Source organism: Diabrotica virgifera, chromosome 7, assembly GCF_917563875.1.
Source record: "Diabrotica virgifera virgifera chromosome 7, PGI_DIABVI_V3a".
Classification (NCBI taxonomy): Eukaryota; Metazoa; Arthropoda; class Insecta; order Coleoptera; family Chrysomelidae; genus Diabrotica; species Diabrotica virgifera.
Window position 1 is genome coordinate 230,225,439 of NC_065449.1, and position 17,886 is coordinate 230,243,324.

The 17,886-nt window shown below is 34.2% G+C and overlaps 1 protein-coding gene across 6 annotated transcripts in view; it reads right to left on the bottom strand.

Moving 5' to 3' along the window:
* Nucleotides 1–17,886, bottom strand: part of LOC114344106 (glutamine--fructose-6-phosphate aminotransferase [isomerizing] 2) — a 165,525-nt gene that overhangs the window by 107,490 nt on the left and 40,149 nt on the right. For 2 of the 6 annotated variants that reach the window (XR_007699160.1, XM_050655386.1), the window contains exon 1: nucleotides 2,751–2,919. The exons of 1 other annotated variant lie outside the window; for it this stretch is intronic. Coding sequence is in view for 4 of the 5 variants with exons in the window: in XM_050655386.1 (XP_050511343.1) it covers nucleotides 2,751–2,820 (70 nt within the window). In the remaining variant the exon portion in view is untranslated. Of the gene's footprint in view, nucleotides 1–2,750; nucleotides 2,920–17,886 lie in introns of those variants that run through there. 3 more of the 6 variants (XM_050655388.1, XM_050655389.1, XM_050655387.1) reach the window with 3 other exon arrangements.

Genomic DNA, 17,886 nt, shown 5'->3' on the forward strand with positions numbered 1-17,886 from the left:
GTATACGTCACAATTAACAGTAGACCAGGGCGCATCTGTAAAAATATTAGTACATTTGGACGTTGAGAGGTGACTCAAATTTTTTTGGAGAAATTGTTTGAAAATAACTCAAATAATAATATTTGAGTTATCCTCCCTCTCAAAAAGGTCCGGAACATTGTTTAAATAATCAAAATGTCAAAAAATTAACGAAAAATTCGATTTTTTTCTTCGTTTTTTGATTATAACTTTAAAAGTATTCATTTTCGAGAAAACTTGTACTGAAATAAAAGTTGCGTAATAAAATTTCCTACAATATAGAATTGGTTAATAATTTAAAAAATAGTCACCCTTGTTGCAAAATAGCAATAATTGCGAAACAACCATACAAAAACAAGTATTCGCATTTTACGTTTTTCGACCATTTATGCTACACTGAGGACCTTTATATTTCACCCAGAAAAACATTATGATACAGTAAAACAATACTGTAAATTTTATTAAGATCGGTTCAATAGATTTTGCAAAATAAATTTTGCAATCCAGCTTTCGCAAAAAAAATTCATTTTTTCAAAATGTTACAGGACTGAAAATAAAGCAGATAGCAAGTTGAAATGTTTTTGCTTATAGAAGTGTAGTGTACCTTTTATTTGCAATTTGCAAAACTAAAATGGATTAACTACCACGGCGTCAGGAATTTTTTTAAATAAACATTAATTATTGGTGCTACGCGCAGGACAGCGGATAGTTTGCTCTGATTGGGCATTCCAATGACCTTTGATAATGATTGATACATTTTAATTTTTATTACATTTCGATATAAATAAATAAATTTGTTTATTGCAAAATAAAAACACATACTCTATCCTTTGAAATAACACTTTTTTAGCAAAAACTTTCTTTGTTTTTATGTTTTAACTTAGAGAATAAAAGTTTATTATTTTTAAACATATGCAATTGTTTAAACAATATTTCACAAACAATAATAAAATTAGTTTGATTTTTGTGGAATTAAAATATTAAAATACAACAAAATATAGAGTAAGAAAATAATATATTAGATAAAGATTGGAAGGAATTTTGGTGGAAATCAACTTGTGTGAATCGAATACCGCTGTCCTGCGCGTAGCACCAAAAATTAATGTTTATTTAAAAAATTTACTGATGCCGTGGTAATTAATCGATTTTAATTTTGCAAATTGCAAATGAAAGGTAAAGTACACTTCTATAAGCAAAAAAAATTCAACTTGCTATCTGCTTTATTTTCAGTCCTGCAACATTTTAAAAAAATGAATTTTTTTTGCGAAAGCTAGATTGCAAAATCTATTAAACCGATCTTAATGAAATTTACCAGAGTTGTTTTACTATATCGTAAAATTTTTCTGGGTAAAATATGAAGGTCCTAAGTGTAGCATAAATGGTTGAAAAACGTAAAATGCAAATACTTGTTTTTGTATGGTTTTTTTCGCAATTATTGCTATTTTGCAACAAGGGTGACTATTTTTTAGATTTTTAACTAATTCTATATTGTAGGAAATTTAATTACGCAACTTTTATGTCAGTACCACTTTTCTCAGAAATGAATAGTTTTAAAGTTATAATCAAAAAACCAATAAAAAAATCGAATTTTTCCTTCATATTTTGACATTTTGATTATTTAAACAATGTTCCGGACCATTTTGAGTGGGAGGATAACTCAAATATTATTATTTAAGATATTTTCAAGCAATTTCTGCAAAAAAATTTGAGTCACCTCTCAACGTCCATCTCAAAACAGATGCGCCCTGGACTACAGGTCTGCATCTCTGGAATAAGACTTGTATTGAGAACAAAACATCTCTCGTACCATCAGCATTTATGAACCCAAACAGAGGGGGAACAGTTTTAGATTGCAGTGCGCAGATAATATGTCTATACTCTATACCAATGATATTCAACCTGCAGCCCGCGGGCCGCATGCGGCCCTTTTACGTTTTTTATGTGGCCCGAAGGCTAACTAAAAGGCCCTGTAAACGGTCAAATTATTTTGAACTTGAGTAAGATAGTTGGTGATGGCTTTTAGCATTTATTTGAGACATAACAGGAAGACTTGGCGAACTAAACAGTTATTTGCTTTCGAGGACAAGCTAAAGATTTACATCGAGGAAATTAGTATAAAAAATCTGCATAACTTTTCGACATTGGTAAAAGGTCAACAAGATGGAATTGATGTATCTCCAGAAAACTGTGCTATTTCCAATTACTTAGTTTCCTTGAGCTATGAATTTCAGCAAATATTTAATGATTTGCGAAAAAGTAGGAAATGTCTTCTGTTAGTGGAAAATCCCTGGCACTTAGAAGTAGCCGTAGCCGTTACTACACAACTTGTGGCATTGGGATTTAACAGCGCAAAGTTGTCAGATCATCTAATTTATTTTAAAGATAATACAAATCTGGGTGCAATTTTTAAAGAGAAAAGAGAGGCAAATCAATATGAAGAATTCTGGAAATTAGTACCGAATAACTACAAAACTCTCAAAAGTTGCGCTTACTTGCTCCTCACGTTATTGTTTGCTTCATCATACCTGTGCGAATCCTCATATTCAAAAATAAAATATGCAAAAAATGTTTATATTACTGAATAGAGCATTGAATGTCCTGTCAAATGAGCTAGCACATGAACCCTATTCTCATTTTAAAAAATAATCTATTTACGTCATCACACTCAATAGATGACGTCACTAGTATAACATAAGTATAATATGTCAAAAAATCATAATATAAAAATCTACCTATTTCAGGATTTTTCCTTAAAGTCGCCGGTTTACAAAATAACGAATTTATTCCTTTCATTTGCACCATCCTGTATATTACTTCAACTAGATTGTGGCCCGCAAGCTGTGGCAATAGCTACTATGTGGCCCAGGGACAAAAAAGGTTGAGTATCGCTGCTCTATACTATAATTACTTTGATATGACAATGTAATTTGTGCACACATCGTGTATACGTATGTATACAGCATGTGCTTTCTCATGATTATTTTACTTTTAACTGTCTTTTTCTAAGAACCCTTATATGGAATTGCCTTCAATGTCATTATTTATAAATTTCTCTAATCTTATCGATTGTGTTGAGAAACATTGCTAAACATTTAATTATAGTATTTGTGAAATCTAGTAAATTTATCATTTTAGTCAGATTTGATTTCGAGATCAATTACAATTATCTTGGTCTGTATTGTGTTATCTTAAAAGGTTTACACGCTAAATTTAGGTGCGAATTAAAAAAATTATATTTTGCAATACGTTGTAAATAATAATAGTAATCGATCTTTGTCTTTTGCAAAGTTCAAAAACTATGTTTTGGTTATCTTTTAAGGGCATAGACGCAAAATGTCGTTCCAATGTATTTTAAATGCATTAATTTTTTTCGAATCCTGAGAAAACTAATAAGTATTTTTGAAAAATTTAAACGCAGAATGAAAGATTGCATTATTACCGAGAGCCGAAAGTCCCTGAAAACTTCTATGGTATATTCCACGAATATACGACTGTTTTCGATTATCGCGACAAAGAAATATTTTTGTGTGCAACATAAGAAGTACGAAAGTATTTTGCTCTAATAATTACTCCAATAAACAACGATATAATTTGCAATTTACTCTCGTTCTTCATATTGTAATAAAACGAGCGATTTCGTATTTATATACGACTTTATTTATATAACTGTACAGACGAATTTATATTATACACTGAACTCATTTACAAAAACAGTTCCAATTTATAGCCCATCGTTATTTCTCGAAAATTCTGCCTATCTCTAGTTATCGTCCAGACGTTCTTAGAATTGCTCGTCTTTCCGTCCCGCTACATCGCGTCATATCTAGAAACATCGTCGTGGAATGCCTGCGTGGAGATGGGACCTGTTATACGACGGTCGGTCAAAAGTAATATTTTGTTACACTGCTCCCCTCTTAAGATCTGAGCGTCCCGATCAGCAACTCTAGATGGCCCAGGATGGCGGAACCTACAGGATTCTCTAGCTCTGCATACACCCCTAGAAAAGAAGTAACAGTCTACTGTCTTTGAAGGGTATGACATCTTCGGGTTCATGCAACACACAGTAATTCGTACGCCAGTTTCTCTGAAGATCACTTCAAGCATGCTTCTCACAATCTTCCAATCCAGATTTTCTACTGCATGGCCTATTTTTGGTAAAGCCAAATCTTTGATGTCATAATTACACACGATTTTCTTCAAATTAGTTAGAGCACGCCATATGTTCTCGTAGCTTGGCGTGTCCGTATAAGACTTCCTGGTCACTATATACAGCAAAGATCGAGGACCATCTTCCAATCGCAATACTCTTCCAATTTTAGGTTGTTGATTCCTTAACTCGTCCAGGCGGCCGAACTTTCTATTGAATACGGACGAGATTCCTTTAGTCATCTCGAGGTCTTGGGCAACACAGTGGGCTAGAGAGACGTTTTCTGGAACACCAAACAGATCTTGCTGAACTTCTGTGGTCACGCCGAATCTAGCACTCTTTCTTTCTGCGTAATTTGACATAAATTCCTTAAAACTTGGCTGTGGTGCATCTTTCATCTCCTGTTGGAGGACTCGGGCTTCCTCTGTTTCATTTGAGCCAGCATATGGTGCAAGACGATTTATGTGAATAACTTTTGGTTTACCGTTTGGTAACTTCTTAATTCTGTATATTACGTCATTTATTTTCTTCTTAACTTCATACCGACCTTCCCATTGTCTTTGCAGTTTAGGACACAGGCCTCGACGACGTTGTGGATTATAAAGCCAGACAAGATCACCTACTTCGAAGCTTTCATTCTTGCAGCGAGAATCATATTGATCTTTCATTCTGTCACTGGCTATCTGGATGTGTTGTCGGGCAAGTTCATGAATGTTGTTCATTCGTAACTTCAGGCGGTCTACGTATTCTTCGCCTGCAACATATTCCTCGGAAGGTCTGCAGCCAAACTCTAGGTCGCAGGGCAAACGAACTTCACGACCCAACATCAGGCAGGTTGGTGTTTGACCTGTAGTTTCATTCACGGCCGAGCGGTAGGCCATCAGGAATAAATGAATGTGTTGGTCCCAATCTCGCTGATGTTCAGATACAACTTTGGACAAGTGTTTACCCATGGTTCGGTTCATCCTCTCGACCATTCCATCTGATTGAGGATGCAGGGGTGTTGTTCTGGTCTTATTGGCACCAATCAATTTACAAACGTTTTGGAAAAGAGCTGACTCAAAGTTTCGCCCTTGGTCGGAGTGGATCTCCAAGGGAACACCAAATCGGCTGAAGAATTCTTTAACAAGTACCTCTGCAACGGTAGCAGCTTCTTGATTCGGTAATGCATAGGCCTCGGTCCATTTCGTAAAATAGTCCATGGCTACCAGAATGTATTTATTTCCAGCATCGGTTTCTGGAAATGGACCTGCAATGTCGATTGCTACTCTTTCCATAAGACTTCCAACATTGTACTGTCTCATGGGTGCTCTCTTTTTACCAACTGGACCATTACCGGATGCACACAGTTCACATTTCCGGCACCATCTTCTTACATCATCTTTACAGTTCACCCAATAGAACCGTTCTCGAACCTTTTGCAGAGTCTTCGTAATACCAAAGTGTCCACCTGATGTACCGTCATGCAACTGACGCAATACTTCTGACACTTTACTTTTAGGTACAATCAACTGCAGCTTAGATTCTGTACCATCATCGTTCTCAAAGGTTCTGTACAGAAGATCATCTTTTAGTACCAGGCAATTCCATTGGCTCCAGTAGGCCTTGACTTCTGGACTACATGCACTAATGTTCTGCCAACTAGGTCTCTCACCTTGCTGCATCCAATCCAATACTCTTTTTATACATGGATCATCTTCTTGGGCGTGTTGTAGCTGTTGGGGCTGCCATTGTTCATTAACTACGGTAGTTCGTCTCACAGGGCAACGCTGTTCCTCTACTTTAAGCCGGTGATTACAACTTTCACCGCATGGCCGTATCGAGGAAGCATCTGTATTTGAACGAACTCTTCCAGTCCTCTTCACGCGTCTCTTCGGCATCGTGTCACGAATCACCCTCCGTACCATTTCCACCAAACGTTCATCTTTTCTCTTATCGCCTTTTTCCACGGCTATTACTCGATTGTTTCGTGAAGCTTGGCTAGCTGCTTCGTGTTCCAAGGCAATACCAAGTGCTTCATCTAAAACTTTCGGTCTTGCTAGTCGTAAAGCTTTCTGTAGTTCACTATCTTTCAGCCCATTGACGAAGGTATCTACTGCAATTTCTTCTAAAACGCTGTCTGGAACCTCTGGATAAGCCAACCGCACCACACGAGCCACATCTGCTTCAAATTCTTGCAGATTCTCACTTGCTCGTTGACTTCTACTTCGCAGTTGTGCTTTGTATACTTGTTGTAGATGGGCATCCCCATAGCGTTTTTCTAGACGAGTGAACAAGGTCTGGTAACAATTTTCTTGACCCTTAGGAATTGATCTTAATATATCTGCAGCATCACCTCGCAAAGCAGCAGTCAAGGAAACAGCCTTTTCCTGTTCGGTCCAATGATTGGCGGTCGCAACAGCTTCGAATTGTCTAAGGTATATGGACCAAGAGGACTTACCATCAAATGGTGGTAATTTGAATCTCATATTATGCGACATTTCGTCTCTCGGTAGTTCATCTTTCACTACAGGATCTAAAGCTACTGCATTAACTGACGGTTGCACTTTTGTATCGGTTATCATGCTTTCTAATTCTTTGATCTTCTCTTCTACGGCCAAAACTACTGCATTAACTGAAGGTAGAACTTTCGTATTGGTTACCATAGTCTCTAGTTGTTTGATCTTCTCTTCTAACATTTCTTTATTGTCGTCTACACTTTTCTGTATCTTATCGAATGTTCTAGAAACTTCTTCAAATTTCTCATTGTTCTGTTTACAAACTTCTTCAAGTTTTTCGTTGTTTTGTCTACAAACCTCTTTAAAAGTTTCATCAATCTTTTGAGAAGTCTCGTCGAATCTTTTAGCAACGTTTTCGAATTTCTCGTCGCTTTTTCTACTAACTTCTTCAAGTTTCTCGTCGCTTTTTCTAGAAGTTTCGTCGATCTTTTGAGAAACACTTTCAAATTTCTCGTCGCTTTTTCTAGAAGTTTCATCGATCGTTTCAGAAACAGTTTTTAATTTCGATAAGATTACTTGTTCTGCTGACTGGAAGTGGAACGTCTCTGGGTCATCTCCGTTCTTCGTGAGGACATCCTTGAGTCGTGCTTGTAGGACTATCTTGCACCCACTGCTGTCTAATTCGTACTCTTCTAATTGTTCACGGAGCTGTTTTATGGTCAGTTCTTGTAGCAACATCTTTGGTCGGCACACACGTACTTTTCAAAATGTCTTAAGTCTTTCCGAATACCGAACAATCAACGCACTTCAATTATTCCCGACGAATAAAGTTCAAAAGTCTTTTAAAGTCTTTCCGAATTCACTTATTTATATCGCACTAAGTTTACTGTATTTTACCGAACACCGGACACCATTGTAATAAAACGAGCGATTTCGTATTTATATACGACTTTATTTATATAACTGTACAGACGAATTTATATTATACACTGAACTCATTTACAAAAACAGTTCCAATTTATAGCCCATCGTTATTTCTCGAAAATTCTGCCTATCTCTAGTTATCGTCCAGACGTTCTTAGAATTGCTCGTCTTTCCGTCCCGCTACATCGCGTCATATCTAGAAACATCGTCGTGGAATGCCTGCGTGGAGATGGGACCTGTTATACGACGGTCGGTCAAAAGTAATATTTTGTTACAATATTTTGCACAGTAAAATATTCGTTGTCGTGATAATCCAAGAGGGTCGTATATTCGTGGAATGGGGTATATGTTTATTTTAATAAAAAAAGGGGTGAAAAAAAAAAGAGAAAATTAAGTGTGATTTTTAATTTCAAATATATCTCATTCAAAACAAACTTTTTGATTATACTAAGGAACATTCGGCCCTCGGTAATAATGTAATCTTTCATTCTGCGTCTAAATTTTTCAAAAATACATATTAGTTTTTTTCAGGATTCGAAAAAGAAATGAATGCATTTAAAACACACGGGAGCGACATTTTGCGCCTATGCCCTTAAGCAGATTTTTTCTAAATACGAACTGATCATTGCCAAAATAATGCTTTTCGAATTTAGGATATCGAATATAATAATTGATACCTAGTTTTTATTTTTGTTGACTTCCACAAAGTTTTTGACAAAGTGGAAACAGTCGCTATCTTAAAAGCACTATCAGAATGCAGAATAATAGACCGCAGGTATGCGAATATTATTCGAAATATATACGAAAATGCAAAAACAGCTGTAAACCTTCATTGTGAAGGTAAAAATTGCCAGAGGGGTGCGGCAGGGAGGTAATTTGTTGCTAAAACTATTCATAACAGTCATGGAGTTCGTATTTAAACGATTAGAGTGAGACTCAAAGGGTATTAACATCGATGGAAAGAAACTATATATCATTTCCGGGGCGGAGGTAAATTCCTCACCAACCAGTAAAAACATATAATCCAAGAGGTATTTTCCTCACCAAATTTAAAGGTTCCTATTAATCCGGTAGGTATTTTCCTCACCAACACACTCAGGTAATAAAATAAGGTTTAATTTAAGAATGTCTATTATGAAAGCATCCGAAATCCGAATACAAGACATTAATTTCCTTACATTATAATAATAGTTTATAATATAGATAATATGCAAGACGTATAAATTATTATTTAATATTTACTATAATAAGACAGACACTTTACAAAATCCATTCTAGTCATTTGATTAGACTGATATTAATAAATTTACTACATTTTTCAATTTCAGTTAAACTTGTTTATCTTTGATAGGTTTTGCAATATGCAAACTTTAAATTTTAACATACGTAACTACCTGAAATTCTTTAATTTTTTCAAAGAAAATATATATGGATGGATGCGTATTACAAAACGATAAATTAAAATGCGAATGAAAAGATTCGCAAGCATTCGTAATACGAATAACAGAAGAATTTGCCTCTGTCCACAAATATGGGGAGAATATGGCATTTTCGTCTATATAAGTTTCAACTAAATAATCAACATATCTATCTTAAATTTCATTTCCTGGTTTGCATGACATTAAATCAAACACAAAACAATCTGATACGTCTTCTGGTTTTATATGTAAGGTCAAAAGTATGTTTGAGCCACTTGCCTCTTTCAGAATCATTTTTATATTCTGATATTAAATCAAGAGACCAAGATATTTCTATAAGTGTCAAGCTTAGTGTAGGTGAAATTTACAACCATGTATTTTAGTGTTCGGACACATTTCAATGATTGCATTCCTTTTCAAAATCTTCAAAAATTTTACTAACATTAAACTCAATTTTGAGAGCTTTAAAAATTTCTGATTTTAACAAATAAAAAATATTGTTGTAAATTTCTGTTTTTTTGTTTGGCAGTAAACAGTACAATAAAGAAATATAATGCCCATTAATTAGCCCATGAATAATGAATAATTGCAATGTGCCATCCATATAATAAAATTCAGTGTGGCTAAAAGTCTTGACACAGTTTATAAAGAGAAAATTTTCCCTCTTGGTTGTTTTTTGAGCACACCCCGTCACAAATTCTTGAACCTCATCAATATTGGAAGGAAGTCGACCAGGCATCATTTTTTGTCGATAATTATATATTTTTTCTTATGTAATTGACAACAATCGTAGTAATTGTTTCAGACAAATTAGCTGCAAGTACTTGGCGTATAATTTTTGCTGGTTTTTCAATTCTCTTCTGCTTTACGTTTACAATAGCTAGAAACAATTTTTCGATCTAACTTCTGACAATCTGGTTCATGATTATGTTGTCGGCTACTTCTAGATATTGTAAAAGTTGCACCAATAGTAAAAAATTTCGCACTACAAGTTGTTTTATCCTCCAGAACACTTCTTCACTTTTTAAAACTTTCACTTTATAAAAAATAAAATTTTCAAATACCAATACCGCGTAAGGTTTACCGCGATCACTTTTTATTAAACATGCCATTTTTGTCAAAATTCCAATTGTGACTAAAAATAAAATACTATAATTAATTAATTAATTATTATAATTATAGGTACCTACTGTAATTTAATAATAGATAAATAATTCAATTGAATGCCTTTTAGTAAAATCTACCTGAAATAACTGAAATAACCATTTTGGTCTTGGTGAGGAAAATACCTGTGGGATCATGACATACCCTTATAAACGCAGGCAAAAGATTATTTTGGTGAGGAAATTACACCCGCCGCATTTCCGATATGCCGATGACATTGGGTGGAATGCAGAAAACGTAGTACCTGCTAATGCTTCAAGTATGTACTACATTTTTGAAGATTTTACTACACTTACAAAGCATTACTACACTTACCAATGCTTTATATGTGTTTTACTAGACTTACAAACATTTAATGCTTTGTAAGCGTAGTAAAATCTTCAAAAATGTAGTACATACTTGAAGCATTAGCAGGTTCTACGTTTTATGCATTCCACCCATTGTCTCATAACATGTGACTGCAACAATAACTACAGCAAGTAACACAGAGAGTCATTTTAAAGAAAACTATCTTTTTTTCTTGATGTGCCTATCTGAGGCCTGTTCTGAGGTTCTCTAACCAGGAGGTTTTTCTTCTTCTTGGACCTCGCTTTCCAAATATTTTCCTTGCAGGATGGCCTGTAGGAAGGCATATCTGGATTCATTTCGTATACTATGTGTCCAAAGTATTCCAACTTTTGAGATTTGATGGTGGTTAGTACCTCTCGGTTCTTCCCCATTCTTCTAAGGACCTCCTCATTTATGACCTGACCAGTCCATGGGATTTTAAGAATTCTCCGATATATCCACATCTCAAATGCTTCAAAGAAAATTATGGGAAAACTAAAATGATCTTGTCCCCAATGAACTAATAGAAATCGAGAAATCACCCATAGAAGTTCTGGAAAGATGTGTAAGATAGTGTCGCCAAATAAGGCCAGTGTCTTAATTAGGCCAATTGCAAATATTTTCTTAAATATAGATATTATATATTAGAGGTCACCGTAAATGTCTTTCTCAGTCAAAATCGTCTACGCCATTCAGTCGGTAGTATCACATAGCAGCGCCAAGTAGACTAGACACGTGTTTGTTACGGTGCGGAAGTTCGTTTATAAATTTTAGGTAAGTTATAAAATTACTAAAATGGTACTTAATGAATATAAGTCAATTATTTTTTCTTTGTAAAGCGATAGTAAATTAATACATTTTAAGGAATTGGAACTGTCTTTTCTCTATATTGCTTTTTATTATTTTTTTTTATGTTAAACAAAAAAAGTAGACAGTGTCCTAATAAAGCCAATTGTCCTAGACGTGTGTAAATGTGCGATATGTATAATATGTGTGCTTAATGTATTGACAAATTTTTGTTTTTAATATGAATAAAAGTTTCTTTCACTAAATTTTGTATTTGTTCTTTAATTCTTAGGTTTAAAATTTATTATCCACCTCAATTTGCGAAAAAAATGAAACTGGCCTTATTAAGCTACCAGTTCTTAATAAGGCCAAATATTCCAGATTTATTCAATGTTAAAATTTTATATATTTCTTTATTTATTTAGTAAGTATTTTATCCTGAAATTCGATAGCTAAAATGTTAGGCAATACGTATACAAGAGTTTTCCCCCATATTGTTCCTGAATAAAATATTACAGATATTTAAACCTTAAGGTGGCCTTAATTGGTGACCTTACCTTATTTGGGCCACGAAATAAGATTAACCCGAGATAACCAAACAGTTGAACTACTAAGTAGAGTAGGTTTAGGTTGGACTGCATTCGGAAAAATGAAAGACTTCTTTAAAACAAATGTCCAAATCCATTTCATAGGGAAAGCTTTCAACCAGTGCGTTCTACCAGTCCTCACACATGGAGCAGAAACCAACTCTCTACAGATAACGTGAAATGGAGAGATCAATTAATCGAGGAAATGAAGCATTTTGGCTCGCAATTTTTTCGTCCAGCATGGATTTACTTGATATTATATTATATAGATTTACTTGATTTACTTTATCTACAGACGGCATTGGATACAATAGAAGAATGGAGTATCCAATGGAAAATAGCAATAAATCCAGATAAGACCCAAGCGGTTATCTTCAAAAAGAGAAGAGATAACCCAGAAGAACAGCTAACATTGCAAGACAGACCCATCGAATGGCAAAACGAAGTTAAATATTTAGGAGTCACAATGGACCAAGGTCTTACATTCACATCACATGTCAACGCAACAGTCCAGAAAACAGCAGCGGCCAGATCGGCAATAAGAGGACTCACAGGAAGAAGAAGCAAATTAGCTATGAAAACAAAATTAAGACTGATAAATAGCATTATACTGCCAATAATTACATACGCATCTCTTGCATGGGGTCACATAAATCAAAGTAACAAAAAGAAGATACAAGCGGCACACAACAACTGCCTCAGAGAAGCTGCAAACGTGCCCAGATACGTCGCCGAACGGTTCTTATTTAGAGACCTAAAACAAATAAGAGTACTGGATATTATGGAGGAAAAAGCCAGAACAAAATTTGCTGAGCTAGAAGACCACCCAAACCGGATATTGCAAGAGATATTAAGGTATGATGTGTACCATAGATGGAAACATAGGAGACCCAAACAACAAATATTAGTAAATATATAATAAAGGCTAGATAATCGTAGCTCTATCAAAAGAAGACAACCTGCTCACCTTTGGCATCTCATTATATTTATTAATGTTGATTTTTATAATTTTCAGACATCCCTCAAAAAAAAATATACAAAAAACTTCAAAACGGCTTCAGCCACTAAACAAATCAATAAAATATTAACAATAGGCGAAAGCCACAAAAAAAAATATTAGTAACAAAACCCAAAAAAGGGCATGAGAGGCCCACATCCTCGAGCGCCGAGTCGCCGAACTGGACATAGCCCAGAGCGGGGACTCGGCGCCCGAGCAAGCAAAACAGATCGAAGATAAGTCACTAGAGATAGCGGGAATAGAGCGCCTCACGCTGGCCTGCATTGATCGGGGTAGGATTTCATATGGGAGTCCGTGTACCCAAGACTCCCATATAATAAGCACTTTGCTGATTGAGAGCCCCTATAGCGCATCAGAGTGCTATCGGGGGGTAAGTGGATGGTCTGGAGCATTGAAGCGGGGTGGAGTGATTCCTGCTTACGGGAGTTAATCCTCCTCGCCCCAATGAATTGTATCACCCGAATGTCATTCTTTAGGGGTGAGCAAGTCTCTCAGGCTGGGTTAAATCACTATGCTTGCTTGCTTATGGATTTACTTGAAACTTTCACAGAAGGTAGGGAATAGTCCAAGGATCATTTTCTATATCATGCCGCTGTACGCTAAAACCTTGGGGTTGGTTGCCACCCCATCTCGGGGGCGGGAATTTTTTATTACATTTTAACCAAGTAAATCGATGTAAAAAGTAATTCTAAAAAAAATGTTTTTTACATTTTCCTCGTAAAACTAATATTTTTCAAGTGATTCGCGCTTGAAAGTAACAGTTTTTCGACGAAAAAATATACTTTTTAGATGGTTTTTTGAGAATACCTCGAAAAATATGCATTTAATCAAAAAAACTGTAGATATCAAAATTGTATCTTTTAGTAACATAAACCAAATTCTTTTTCTGTAATATCTTTAAGACTAATACAAACCGAGATACGGCATGTTAAAAGTTAGCTTTTTTCGTCAAATGTATTATTTGAAATATTCAAAGCCAAATAACGGAAAATTTTTGCATTTTTCGAGGAAAACTTAAATAATCTTTTTTTAAGTATACAGTTAGATCTTTCAAAAAATAATAATAATATAAATCTTGTAGCATGAAAATTAATCGACTTATGATCAAAAAAAGGTCGGTACCTGCTTTTCTTTATGAAAAAATCAGTAAAAACAACCCCCTAACTACCCTCCTAATTAAAAATTGGTCTTCACCTTTCTGTAATTCCTTTTATATGTGTATTATCACACCCAAGAATTTTGACCTATTTAAAAGGTCTAATTTTAGAAAAATTGGAGTTTAAAGAAAAACTGATTTTTTGCAATTTCCTATTTTCACCTTTTACTTCAAAATATCTCCGAAAATACTGGAGATACGAAAAAATCTTGGACTACTAAATTGTAGCTTTTTTTAATAAGTCAAATTCCCTTGTGCATAGATTTTCATTAGAGTGAACAGTTAGCGAGACATAGCTGTTTAAAACCTCTAATTACGAGCAAACACCCCCTTATTCGAGCCTTTTAAACCCAGCCCATTGAGGGATCTAAAGGAATTTAGTTTACACAGTCTTATAACTCTTCAAAAATCCTACAAAATCATTTTTGAAAAAACTTTTTATCGGCAGAAATGAAGGATCTATGTTCATAAAACGATTTTTTTTCGAAAAATTCGAATAGTCCGCTTGTGGATCATTTTCAATGTATGTATAATACCACAGAACCGCTTCGTATACTGGAAGATGACTAAAAAACTATTTGTATTTATATTTGTACATATTTGTAAATTCGTATTTTTGAGTAAATAAATGTTTTTGTAATTCTATAATTCTATGATTAATTATTTATATGGGAAATAAGCCACAATTAAAATGAAAAAAATAATTTTATTAACTGAGTCAGATTAAATAAATTATTAGAAGAATTTTTTTGCTTAGCAACAACATTTTTGTTTATTTAGTAATATTTTGTATTTTGACAACGGCACCCGATTTGGGCGTCGAAACGTTAATAAAATTATTTTTTTCATTTTAATTGTGGCTTATTTCCCATATAAATAATTAATCATAAAAATGCCACAAGGAAATAGCGTCAGAACAACATCTATAATTCTACTTTTTTTTCTGTATAGATCTATTAAATTATCTTCTTATAAAAATTGTAATGTTATAAGGGTGGTTTTTAAGGGTTGAAATATTATGATATTATATCCTAAAGTATAAAACAATCATTTTTTAACCAATGAAAACCAAATTTTACCAATATTAAAGTTTACAATGTTTTTGTAAAATTTTTGACAATAAGAGGTAGGTTACACCCCTAAAAATAATCAACGCCCTTAAGCATGATATAGAATATGAAGTACAGGGTGAGATGATCCTAATCCCAAATTTTTATGTAAATCGATGCAAGGCGAAATTATTCTTTTAGGATAAGTAAATTTTTTATATATAGCTCCAACAAGGGTGGTTTTAAGGGTTGAAATATTATAATAGTATATTTTAAAGCATAAAACAATCATTATGTACAGTCGGAAAAATGAAAGAATACCCATGGACGAACATATAAAACACGCTGTATTTTCCTGTTACCGTGTCACAAAGAAAATTGTCCAGTGCAAGTACATGTAACAATAATTATTACATGTACTTGCGCTGGCCAATTTTTTGTGTGACACGGTGACAGGAAAATACAGCGTGTTTTATATGTTCGTTCATGGGTATTCTTTCATTTTTCCTACTGTACCTAATAAGGACCAATTGACAATATTAAAGTTTAAAATGTTATTTCATAATTTTTTACAATTAGGGGTAGTGCTCACCCTTAAAAAAAAGCGTACAATTTTTGTACAAATCGATGCTGGACGAAAAAACTGCGAGGTTTTGCCATTTTTGTCAGTTTTATTTCCTCGACTAAATACTTGGAAGAAGCTTGAGAAATAGAACAAGAAACGAGGAAATTCGAAGACGAACCGAATGGAAGACATTATCGAACGTATTACAAAAAATTTGTAAGGCAAAAACGGAGATAGGCGGGACATTTTGCAAGAATGAATGATGATAGGTGGACAAAAAAATTGCTTGAGTAGAGACCACGGGCAGACAAGCGAAGCCGAGGAAGAATCTTTAACGTTACAATGTTTCATCTCCTTTCTATAGTTTCTCCTACTGTCTTCCTTTGTGTTTTACTTCTCATATATAGATTTTCTCTTCATTTTGTTTCTTTGACATCTGAGTTAATTTTCGTTCCCAGCCTTTTCGTTTTAGTTTACATTTCATTCTGTAGTCTTTCCTTTCAAATTAAGACCCCATTCGCTATTCAAAAACTAAATTCAGCACTTCAATTGTTCTAGCTTCCTGTCCTATTCCTCTAAAGTACTTCAAATAATAATTTTCTAAAACCCGAACTATTTATTGTAATTAGCGACCATCAAATAAATTCGTTAGTACTAGTTTTTCTCCAATATGTTAACCACTTAAAAATGAGTGCCTTCATATAATTTGTTTTTCTTCCGAATAAAACTTGAAACAAGTAAAACATATGAAATAATATCTACAACAAGAAGTTTTCCCAACTTATTTGGGTCGCTGGGGAGAGCCTATTCCCATGCTGTATGCATAAAGTACAATCTAGCCGCCGTTCTGCACCGGTGCCGACGCAATGCAGGCCCTTATTGTAGTTGCGTCGGCACCGGTGCAGAACGACGGCTAGATTGTACTTTATGCATACAGCATGGGAATAGGCTCTCCCCAGCGACCCAAATAAGTTGGGAAAAACTTCTTGTTGTAGATATTATGCCTGCATCCGAACACTTCCAGTCAACAGAGGCTACGTGGAGCCGAAGTCCCTCCAAGACCTGAAGACGGCAACGGAGATCCCTCGACGGACGCAAAAGATAAGTAGCCCTCTCGCAGTCAGGCGTAACAAAGTGCTACTGAACAAATTAGTTTCCTTGACAATAAATTTATTTTGTTAATAATCTTCAATTTCCTTTCTTTAGTATATTAAATAGCAATAATGTGTATCTGATTGATTTACCAGGGTCAATAAATGAATATGTGAAGTTACTTTTGAATTTTGATTTAATTGATTCATTGTTGCACAGCACAGGGGCGCATACGAAATGCCTCCCGAAGAAGGGTTTCTTACCTGTCGCAAAAAAGGTCACATACGAATTGCCTCCCAAGCTCAAAATAACTTACATGCGTCTAATCGTTATGTGAAGGTGAGACGTTGCCACATCTTCGTCCTTTTATACATTTTTGGTAAAATTGGTATTTTGTTATTTAATTTATTTTATTTTCAACATTTATGTATTAAACATTATTGACACTAGGCAGTATTTATAAATTTCAACTAACTTATACATATATAATTAGTTTTATAACCATTATAATATAATAGCCATTATTTTTTGTTATTAATAATTTGATAAAAAATATAAAAACATAAAAAGTATTTTATAAATTTATTAAAAATAACATCACAAAAAACTTATTTGGAAAATATTACAAAATGTGTATAGAAATATAAAGTTACAAAATATTTTTCCTAAATTTATATGATAGGTACTATTTTGACAAATTCTAATCTATTTATTTTACATTCTCTTAATTCTAAAATTTTTTCATTTGGAAAATTTATTTTTGCTGTACTTTCTGCAACAATTTTTGTTGGTGTCGAAACAGAATTCATTTTAATGTAGGTATTTATTTGAAATTGTAAAATTATATCAATAAAATTATTAATGTTAGGATGAGGGCACCAGAAAGAAGAATTATACTTGCAATGAAAACTTTCGCATGGGTTTGTGGTTCTTTGTAAGGATGAAGAGTGCTCAGCCCAAAGATGTGGAGGAAATGTCGAATTTTCAGATATGTAATTATCAACAAGCTAATCACAAAACTGGGTGACTCTTCCATCGACTGGTTTAATTTCTGCCAAATCTATAGCAAAAAAATCGCTCACAACTTCATGATGTAAGAATGAAACACAAATTTCAGTTAAGTCAACACCTTTTTTCTGGTATTATGGAGGTAAGCCCAGTGCTTGAACCTTTCTATACCATGCCTGACCCAAATGA